At 59.6% G+C, this 9,997-nt stretch overlaps 2 protein-coding genes across 7 annotated transcripts in view; both read left to right on the forward strand.

Annotated features, from left to right (window-relative positions):
- COL16A1 (collagen type XVI alpha 1 chain) overlaps nt 1-4,466 on the forward strand; it is a 21,610-nt gene extending 17,144 nt beyond the window's left edge. For 5 of the 6 annotated variants that reach the window (XM_042015483.1, XM_042015488.1, XM_042015487.1 and 2 more), the window contains 20 exons: nt 149-202; nt 332-376; nt 468-521; nt 615-650; nt 926-988; nt 1,100-1,171; nt 1,364-1,417; nt 1,512-1,556; nt 1,779-1,823; nt 1,926-1,979; nt 2,089-2,142; nt 2,264-2,314; nt 2,445-2,534; nt 2,632-2,667; nt 2,773-2,817; nt 2,906-3,094; nt 3,190-3,256; nt 3,348-3,524; nt 3,922-3,999; nt 4,105-4,466. In XM_042015483.1, the coding sequence (XP_041871417.1) occupies nt 149-202; nt 332-376; nt 468-521; nt 615-650; nt 926-988; nt 1,100-1,171; nt 1,364-1,417; nt 1,512-1,556; nt 1,779-1,823; nt 1,926-1,979; nt 2,089-2,142; nt 2,264-2,314; nt 2,445-2,534; nt 2,632-2,667; nt 2,773-2,817; nt 2,906-3,094; nt 3,190-3,256; nt 3,348-3,524; nt 3,922-3,999; nt 4,105-4,307 (1,512 nt within the window). In that variant the 3' untranslated portion in view covers nt 4,308-4,466. The remainder of the gene's footprint in view (nt 1-148; nt 203-331; nt 377-467; nt 522-614; nt 651-925; nt 989-1,099; nt 1,172-1,363; nt 1,418-1,511; nt 1,557-1,778; nt 1,824-1,925; nt 1,980-2,088; nt 2,143-2,263; nt 2,315-2,444; nt 2,535-2,631; nt 2,668-2,772; nt 2,818-2,905; nt 3,095-3,189; nt 3,257-3,347; nt 3,525-3,921; nt 4,000-4,104) is intronic. The other variant, XM_042015489.1, reaches the window with a different exon arrangement.
- A 768-nt stretch (nt 4,467-5,234) lies between these two features.
- On the forward strand, nt 5,235-8,450 carry PEF1 (penta-EF-hand domain containing 1). The gene is made up of 5 exons (XM_042015595.1): nt 5,235-5,319; nt 5,602-5,821; nt 6,392-6,547; nt 7,020-7,163; nt 7,649-8,450. The coding sequence occupies exons 1-5, from the start codon at nt 5,302-5,304 to the stop codon at nt 7,876-7,878; spliced, it is 768 nt and encodes a 255-aa protein (XP_041871529.1). The 5' UTR covers nt 5,235-5,301; the 3' UTR covers nt 7,879-8,450.
- The last annotated feature ends 1,547 nt before the right edge of the window (nt 8,451-9,997 follow it).

A 9,997-nucleotide genomic window follows, 5' to 3' on the forward strand; every position in this document is an offset into this window, starting at 1 on the left:
TCCCTACCCCGTATCCCATCCCTACCCCAAATCCCATCTCTACCCCATATCCCATCCTTGCCCTATATCCCATCCATGCCCCATTTCCCATCCATTCCCCAAATCCCATCCCTGCCCCACATCCCACCTTGTCCCCTTCCTTCCCCAGGGCATCAAAGGCGAGCGAGGCTACGTGGGCCCCCCCGGAGAGAAAGGGGAGCTGGTGAGTCCCTCGGGGCCCTAATCAGGGGCAGTGGGGCCGGGCTCTCCCCCAGGTGCCCCCCTCTCCGTGGGCACCGGCACTGGGATCCTTCCAGCCACATCCATCTGATCCCATCCCTGTCCTTCCCAGGGACCCCCCGGCGTGGACGGGCTGCCCGGTCCTGTGGGGCCAGCGGTAGGTGCCCACCCTGAGGGTTATGGGGTGGGAGAGGGGTGGCTGTGGGTGTTGTGGGGTGCTCCCACCACCTCGTCCCGTCTCTCCGCAGGGTCCCAGGGGCGAGCGTGGGCTATCGGGAAGCGCTGGAGAGAAAGGGGACCAGGTGAGTGTCCCCAAAGGGGCCAGAACCCCCCTGAGGACCCCCATGGGGCAAGATGTGGCTGTGGGGTCTGGCTCAGCTCTTGTGTCTCTGTAGGGTTTCCAGGGCCAGCCTGGCTTCCCGGGACCACCGGTGAGTAAATCCCACTGGGAATGATGAGTACAACCCCCCGGGAATTCCAGGAAGGTGTCTCCAAGGCTTGGTGCCCATCCCTGGCTGTGTGTCTGGGTGTCCCCACAGGGCCAGGGATGGGGACAGGGGGTTCTACCCGGGGGACACGAGTGGGATGAGGTGCAGGGAGCAGCTCCAGAGCAATCCCATTAAAATAAGTTGGGGAAGAGCGGGATTTATGGGCTGGGCTCTTCTGCTGGGATCCCCCATTAACTCAACACCCCTCATCTGTTTAGGGTCCTCCTGGTTTCCCAGGAAAGGTTGGTCCAGCTGGGCCACCAGGGCCTGTGGCCGAGAAGGTGAGTGCCAGGGGCAAGTGCCACCGGGCAATGCTCTGTGGTGTCACCCCTTGCCCCCCAGATTTGGTGCCCAGCCCTGGCTGTGCCCATGATCTCCTGTGGCTCTTGCAGGGCAGTGAGGGCATGCGAGGCCCCGCAGGGATGCCAGGACCCCCTGGACCCCCTGGACCCCCAGGAATCCAGGTAAGACCCCCTCCATGTGTCACCCTTGGGTGCTCCTGGGAGCACCGCTGGCTGTTCCCATTCCCCAGGGACCCGTTCCCCTTCCCCAGGGATCTGTTCCCATATCTTGGGGTGCCCTGAGCAAGTCCCTCGGGGACCCCCAGAGCTCCTCAGTGCAAACCACCCTCTGTCACTGTCACCTTGTCCCCTCAGGGCCCTGCTGGCTTGGAAGGACTGGATGGCAAAGACGGGAAGCCAGGGCTGAGGGTGAGGTTCTGGCGCTCTCTTGGGTTTTGGTGGGGGGCGGCCACCCTGAACCACCCCCCCAGGACACCCCCAACCCACATCTCTTTCTCCCCAGGGTGACCCTGGTCCCCCCGGGCCACCAGGGATGATGGGTCCTCCGGTGAGTGACAGCCCTCCTTGTCACCCCTCCCTAGTGCTCCGTGCCTGGCATGTCCCTGCAGCCAGGACTGGGGTCCCCTGAGCCGGGACTGTCCCACCACGTGTTCCTGGGGACACTGAGCTCTGGGTGCTGGCCCTGGACCAGCACTGCAGAGTCAGAGTCACCTGCTGGGCTCTGCTGGTGGCACCCTGGGACCCCCACTCAGCTCTTTTCTCTCTCCAGGGTTTCAAGGGCAAAACAGGACACCCAGGGCTCCCAGGACCGAAGGTGAGCGATGGTGACGCTGGGTGGTGACATCCCCAGGGACCTCGGGCCTGGCCAGAGTCTCCACTCGTTGCTCTTGCCCATGATGTCCCTTCCTCCTTTTAGGGTGACTGTGGCAAACCTGGCCCTCCGGGGAGCACGGGCCGGCCGGGAGCGGAGGTGAGCGAGGGCTGGGTGACCCCTGGGCAGGTTGGGGCCCTTTGTCACCACCCTGCCTTCCTTGTCACCACCCCTCCCCACCTCCTCCTCCTCATCTCACCTTCCTCAGGGTGACCCTGGACCCATGGGACCCCAAGGCCGGCAGGGACCCCCAGGGCTCATCGTAAGTTGGAGCTGCCCCCCATGACATAGCCACGGGGGGATCACGGCGGGGACTCCCTCTGGTGCAGGGAGTGGGGACATCACCTGTGACCCCCAACTGACCCGCCTGTCTCTGTCCCCAGGGACCCCCCGGCAGCCCGGGACAGCCGGGTCCCGCTGGCCTCGCTGGAGTGGTGAGTACTGCCAGGGCTGGAGCCCTCACTCTGGGATTTGGGGTCGGGATGGGACCACGGAGAGCGGGTTTGGGGTCCCCATCCCCGCCCCGCGCTGATCCCGATGCTCCCGGCTCCCTCCTCCGCGCAGGGGCTGAAGGGCGAGCGCGGCTCCGTGGGGGAGCGGGGTCTGCCGGGGATGCCAGGACAGCCGGGACCCCCGGGACACCCGGGACCACCGGTGAGTGCAGCAGGGCACAGACCCCGTACCCCGAAGCAGTGGCGACCTTGGGGGTGGCCCCGTGGTGTCACCACCTCATTCCGTCACCACCTCGCAGGGGGAGCAGGGACCGGACGGACCCGTTGGGAAAGAGGTAGGAGCGGGGGCTCTGGAGCTTTCCTGCCCCGCTGGACACAGGGATGGGGACACAGGGTCGCCGGGGTGGGGACATCCCTGCCACGCTGCTGCTGTTTTCCAGGGACCCCCAGGAAAACCGGGCATTGTGGGACCGGCCGGACAGAAGGTGAGGGGAGCCTGGCAGTGCCACCGCCGCCTCCCCGGTGTCCCACAGCTGTCCCGGCACCCCAGGGCTGAGCCTTTCCTCTCCACAGGGTGACTCTGGATCCCCCGGCGAGCGGGGGTACCCCGGGGAGAAGGGCAGAGCCGGAATGCCCGGGGGTCCGGGGAAAAGCGGCTCCATGGGACCCGTGGGGCCACGGGGACCGGCGGGGGAGAGGGGACCCCCGGGCTCGCCGGGCCCCGCGGGCAGCCCCGGGCTACCGGGACCCCCGGGGATGATGGTAAGGACGGGTGGCCGCGTCGGGGGGCAGGACCCTGTCCCTTTGCCGGGGCGCGGTGGCCGTGGCCCGTCGCGTGTCCCCTCGTGTCCCCGCAGGGAGACGTGGTGAATTACGACGAGGTCAAGAGGTTCATCCGGCAGGAGCTGAACAAGATGTTTGACGGTAACCGGGGGGATGGCGGCGAGGCCCGGGGACCCTCCCCGTGTCCCCGCCCTGTCCCCGTCGGCGCTGAGCTCGGTCCTTGTCCCCGCAGAGCGGATGGCGTATTACACCTCCCGGCTGCACTTCCCGGTGGAGATGGTGGCATCCCCGGGCAGACCCGGTCCCCCCGGGAAGGACGGGCTGCCCGGCCGGCCGGGACCCCCCGGCTCCCCGGGGATGCCGGGGCAGATCGGCAGAGAGGGGCGGCAGGGCGTGCCGGGCATGCGGGGTACGTGCTGCTCTCCGGGGCATTCCCGATGTCACCATCATGTTCCCGGTGTCCCTTAGACGTTCCCAATGTCCCCGGAATGTTCCCTACGTCCCTGGGACATTACCGGTGTCCCTGGGGCGTTCCCGGTATCCCTGGGGCGTTCCTGATGGCCCCATCATGTTCCCAGTGTCCCCACGACGTTATGGGTGTCCCTGGGGTGTTCCCAGCGTTGCCAGGACGTTCCCAGTGTCCCTGGGGCATTCCCAGTGTCCCTGAGATGTTCCTGGTGCCCTTGGGGCACTCCCAGAGTCCCTGTGGCATTGCCGGTGTCCCCAGGACATTCTCGGTGTCCCTGGCTGCTGGGATGCTGCGGTTGTGCCGGGATCTCACCCCTCTCCATCCCCCTCTCTCCCAGGTGAGCCGGGTGCCAAAGGAGAGAAAGGCGAGAAAGGTGTGGGGCTGATGGGGGACAGCGGCCCCCCGGGACCCCCAGGTGAGCCCCGTCCCTCCATGTGGCCCCCAGCCCTACGCTGGGCATTGCTGCCACCCCCCCACCCGGTCACACCCCCCCCCCCCCCTTTCTCTCCATCTCTTCCAGGTCCCCAAGGGCCACCAGGCTACGGGAAGATGGGTCCCCCGGGCCCCGTGGGGCAGCAGGGCATCCCCGGCATCCCCGGCCCTCCCGGTGCCACGGGGCAGCCGGGCAAGACAGGGCACTGCAGCCCCGCCGAGTGCCTGGGGGCCATGCCCATGGAGCAGCCGCTCTTCCAGCCCAAGAACGTCAAGGGTCCCTTCGGCTGAGGGGCTCCGCGCCCCCCGTGCCCCCCGAATTTGCTGTTAATATTGTTTCCCCGCTGTGCCGGGGCCGTGCCTGTCGCGGGGGGCTCGGGGGTTGTACAGCTCCGGAGCAATCGCGGGGGCGGGTGGATCCTGCCCCAAAAATACACCTGTGCTGGTGCCCCCGCGCCTCCCGGCTCTGTGATCGGACACGGATGGGTCTCTGCCTCCTCCTCATCCCTGTGCCCAGCCCTGTCCCCGAGGGATGCTGCTCGAGGCCAGTCCTGAGGCCACTCTGGTTGGGGACACGGTGACCCTGGGCTCCCTGTGACCCTGGGACTGATGGGGGGATCCCAGTCCTGATCCCAGAGGGTCCTGGCCCTGCCTCAGGGGCAATCCCAGCCGTGATGTGGGCATATCCCAGCCCCGTTCCTGGGGAGATCCCGCTCTCATCCCAGCACATCCCAGCCCAGGTCCCAGGAGCTCCTGTCTGTGATCTGGGGGGATCCCAGTCCTGCCTCTGGAGGGATCTCAATTCAGTTCCTGTGGAGACACCAGCTCTCATCTTGTGGGGATTCTCGCCCTGCTCTCAGGCTGAGCCCAGCCCTGCTCTTGGGCTGATCCTGACCATGCCTGGAATCCTCGGGAATCCCCGACCGCCATCCCAGTCCTGCTCCTAGAGGGATCTCGCTCCTGCTGCCAGAGGAACCCCAGCCCTCATTTTGAGGGGTCACCAGCCCCACTCCCAGGCTGGTCCTGGCCTCACTCCCGGGCTGATCCCGGGTAAACTCCGGGAGAATTCCAACCCCGCTCCCGGGTAGCTCCCGGTGCCAACCCATCCTGGTGGGCCCCACCCCGGTCGCCGTTGCCGCTTTAAGGCCTCGTCAGGCGCGCGCTTCCCGCGCGTCACCGCTTGGCCTCCGCCCCGCCCGGGGGCGTGGTCTGTGCGAGCCGAAGCCAATGGGCGAGCGTCGTTTCCGTGACGTCATCGGGGTGTGGCCGGGGCGGAGGACGCGCTATGGCGTACCCGGGGCAGGTGCGGGGTGGGCACCGGAACCGGGACCGAGACCGGGAGCGGGACCGAGACCGGGACCGGGACCGGGAGCGGCAGCGGCAGCAGGGAACGGGGACCGGGAGCGGGGACCGGGGACCAGAACCTGGACTGTGACCGGGACCCGGACTATGACCCGCGGCGGGAATGCGACCGGCGGCTGATCCGGGGAGGGGGGCCTGGGAGTCACGCCGGGGTCCATCCCCCTGCCCATCTCGGTGCCCGGTGTCCGGTATCCGCCTCACACCGTCTCTGTCCCTTCCCTAGGGCTTCCCCGGCGCAGGACAGCCCCCTCCGGCCAGCCCCTATCATGGGGGCCCCTACGGTGGGGGGCCGGCCCCGGGACCCTACGGGCAGCCCCCACCTGGGGGTCCCTATGGCGGGGGGCCACCCCCAGGGCCCTACGGGCAACCCCCGCCCGGGGGTCCCTACGGCGGCTCCTACGGCGGCCCCCAGCCCGGGCCGTACGGCGGGGCGGCCCCAGGAGGTGAGTCCGGGGGTCTCCGTGCGCGGTACCCGGGACGGAGGTGGGGAGCGATGGGGTCCCCAGCCTGGTGTGGGGTCGGGGGGTTTGGGGAGTTCCCAGTCCAGTGCCTGGGGGGGGGGGGGGGGGTTGGGGGGGTCGCCAGCTCGGTAGATGCCGCCACGAGAATGAAATTCAATGTCCCGGTTTATTATTTAGAAATCCTGGAGGAGGAGGAGGAAGTGGAGGAGGGAAAGGAGGAGGAGGAGGAAAAAGAGAAAGAGGAGGAAGAGGAAGTGCCAGGCAGCCCTAAAACTTCACACCCCACATCCGTCCCCCGGTGCTGCCGGGTTTATGGGGCGGTCCCGTGGCTTCCTCTCCATCCCAGAGCTCCACCAGGCTCTGATTCGCAGCCCATTCCCAGCTCCAGCCGCTCCGTGCCCATCCCAGCCCTGTTTTCCCAGGGTTTTACAGGGCTGTAAAACCCGTGGGAGGAGAAGCGCTGCCCGGCCCTGTGAGCCACCCCCGGGGCCAGCCTAGCCCGTGGCCTCTCCGAGCAGGGGGTGACAGCGCCGATGGCCTCTTCCCATGCAGGGAATGCCCCGCCAGGGGTGGATCCCGAGGCGTTTTCCTGGTTCCAGACGGTAGATGCGGATCACAGCGGGTTCATCTCCGTCAAGGAGCTGAAGCAGGCGCTGGTCAACAACAACTGGTCCTCGTTCAACGATGAGACCTGTCTGCTCATGATCAGTGAGTTTGGGATCTCCTTCCCCTCTTCCCGGTGTTAATCTGGTTTGTTTGGGTTTGGGGTGAAGCCCATCCCTGTGGCATTCCCCTTTTCCCTGGGCATCGCCTCCTGGCTGGAGCCAGAGCTGGGCAAACCAAGCAGCTCCCAGTGGTGGAGGACGTGAGTGAAAGGCCCAAAATCCCACTTGGAAAAGGAAATCCCAGAGCTGCACAAGCCCCAGATCCCAAAAAGACAGGGAGGAAAGGGAGGGAAAGCCCAAAAAATGCTGAGACTGACCCAGAGCTTGCCCCGACCTCAGCTTTTGGTGCTGTTTCTTACCAGCCTTGGGGGTTGAATGGTCCCAGTCGATCGCTGTCCTGGTGAGGGAGGATTTTGGGAACAGAGCAGAATTCCAGGGAGCTGTGGTGCGGATCCTGAGCTCTCTGGAAGTTTCTGAATCCTTTCCACCCCTCCCTGCCCCGCTCTCCTGCCCAGACATGTTCGACAAGACGCGGTCGGGGCGCATCGACGTCTACGGCTTCTCCGCCCTGCTGCGCTTCATCCAGCAGTGGAGAAGCCTCTTCCAGCAGTATGACAGGGATCAATCCGGCTCCATCAGCTTCAGCGAGCTCCAGCAAGGTGGGTGAGGGCCAGAGGCACCAGCCTGGCCTGGCCTGACCCCCCCACAGCCACTGCCTGGCTCTATTCCCAGCTGGAAGCTGGAATTCCTCCTGAAGTGGTCCCTGCAGCTGGGCTGGGGGGCTCTGAGCTCCTGGGATGCTTCCAAAGCAGCTTGGGAATTATCCACTGGAGCTTCCCAGGGGACAGGAGGTGATGAGCTGCAGCAGGGCTGTGCCACGGGCTTCCTTCCTGCAGGAAGCCCAGAATCCTCCCTCAACGATGTGTGGCTGGAACCTGTTTTTTGGGAGGAGCTCTTGGGTGTGTGTGAAGGGAAAAATGCCTGGAATTTGTGGCTTGATTCCTCTGGAGAGCCCTGCCTGTGCACACCCTGAGCGGGAAGTGTGGGAAGGGTGGTGGGAATGAGAGATGGGGCATGGGGGAGGAGGGCACAGCCACTCTCCATCCCTTTGGGATGGTTTAATCCGAGTTTTCCTTGCTCCCAGCTTTCTCCCAGATGGGCTACAACCTGAGCCCCCAGTTCAGCCAGCTGCTGCTGGCCCGGTACAGCCAGCATTCTCCTAATCCCAGTATCCAGCTGGACCGGTTCATCCACATCTGCATGCAGCTGCAGAGCCTCACCGACTCCTTCCGGGAGAAGGACACGGCGCTGGTGGGAAACATCCGGCTCAGCTACGAGGATTTCCTCGCCATGGTGGTGACCCGGATGCTGTGACATCCCCTGCTCCAAAGGCTGGGAATTCTGGAGCTCTCCAGGAGCTGCAGCCATCCTCATCTATCCTCTAAATGTGGCTGAGCCTCTGTGAGAGTTCCCCCTCCCCTCTCCCGGGGCCAAATTCCCAACGGGATCCACCCAAAGCCTGCTGGGGTTTTCCTGGCTTGGATTCCTTGGGAGTTGGGGTGAATCCCATGCCAAACTGGGACAGCCAAACCAGCTTAGATCCCGTGCCAGCCCCAAATTCCAGCTTCATCCCAAGGCATCTGCAGCAGAACATCCCCGTTCTGGGGAGGAAAAGCTGAGCCTTGGGTTTGGAAGCAGCAGGAAAGGGGGAAAATGAGGATAAAGCTCCTTCCTTCCCTCTCTGAGTGCCCTGGGAGCACATCACACCCCTGGGAATGTTTTCTGGGGGGGGTCTTATTGCTGTTTTTGGGGGGCTGCTGGAATGGGATGTGCTGCTGCAGCCCCATGGGATCGTCCCCCCGCTGTTGCCAATCCTGAAGCCAAATCCAGACGAAGTTTAGAGCTCAATTTTTCCAGCTTTGGAATAAAAGGCGTCGTGCTCCGGCTGCTCTGTGGTCTCTGTGTCCGGGGAGGGGGTCCAGGGGACATCAGGTGCCTCGTGTGCCTCTCTCCCCATTCCCAGGGCTGGATACCATTCCCTAAAATCAATTCTTGGGAATTTCATGTCAAAATAGAGAAAAGAAAGCACTGAGGCACAGAAAAATCCAAACAATGCCGAAGTTTTCTTCCCAAGTGATGGCCAGAGGATGAACCTGGAGTTTGCCTTGAGGAATCTCCAAGAGCTTTGAAGGAATTCTTACGGAATAAAAGGTTCCAAGGTCTGAGATCAGAAGGAAGGGCCCAACCTCGGTGTTTTCCGTGAGCTCGGTGTTTTCCAGCCCGGGGCAGGACTGGCTGTTCCCAAGCATCCCAAGGATATTTCCCCCCTGAGCATTCCCAGTATTTCTGTTGAGTCAGAGCTCAGCCCTGCTTGGGGTTGAGGGTTGTAAATATATCTATAAATATATCAATATCTATTTCATAGATGTATTTTATATCTTTTATACACTTATAGATGTATTTTATATCGATCTTTTTAAGATATATAAAAATATATTAAAAATATGAAATACATCTCTGTAAAATACATACAAAAATATAAAAAAAATATAAAATACACATAAGTAGAATTATATCTATATTTATAGATGTTATATACATACCTGCATATATTATAAATATATATTTCTATATTTTAACGTATAGAAATATATCTAAAATGCCATTGATCCAAACCAAACTCCTCACTGACACCCCTCTGAGTGTCCATGGAGAAATACACATAAAAATATATGTATAGGGTATATAAATAGATATAGAAATATTTATATTTAGTGTTTACATAAAAATAGACATATAAATATATAGAGGGGGGTGGTTTATGTGTATATCATCTATCTCTCTATCTATATAGCTGTATAGGTACATATATATATATATGTATATATAAAAATGTATATAAATATATATATAAATATATACAGGTGTACATATATATTTATATATACAGGTCTGTGTACAGGCATATTTTCAATATAAATTTCTATATTTACATGTATACACGTAAAAAATATATATACAGGCACATGTAGAGAGATAAATACAGGTGTGTGTTTATAAATATAGAAATTAAAATCTAGATATAGGTGTGTTCATGTATATGCACACATAAATAGATGTGTGTATATATGTACACATATGTACATGTAAATATATGGGCACACACCTATTATATATAAAATAGATGATATATAATACAGAGAATATATATTCTAGAGAGTATATTATTTATTACATATTTTTTATTTTAGATATAGTATATTTTGTATTATATACATTTCATCTATTATGTATTATATATAGTATATTTTATATTATATACATTATATCGATAATTTTTCTATATATGATATAAATTATATTTTTATATATTATATATAATATAATGTATATTATATATTGCATAATATATATTATATACATATATATTGTATATATTATATCATACATAATATATATAATATATAATATATATAATATATATTATATATAT

Source organism: Corvus kubaryi, unplaced genomic scaffold (assembly GCF_017639235.1).
Source record: "Corvus kubaryi isolate FWS band 111438036 unplaced genomic scaffold, C.kubaryi_AGA036_p1.0 split3-37304, whole genome shotgun sequence".
Taxonomy (NCBI): domain Eukaryota; kingdom Metazoa; phylum Chordata; class Aves; order Passeriformes; family Corvidae; genus Corvus; species Corvus kubaryi.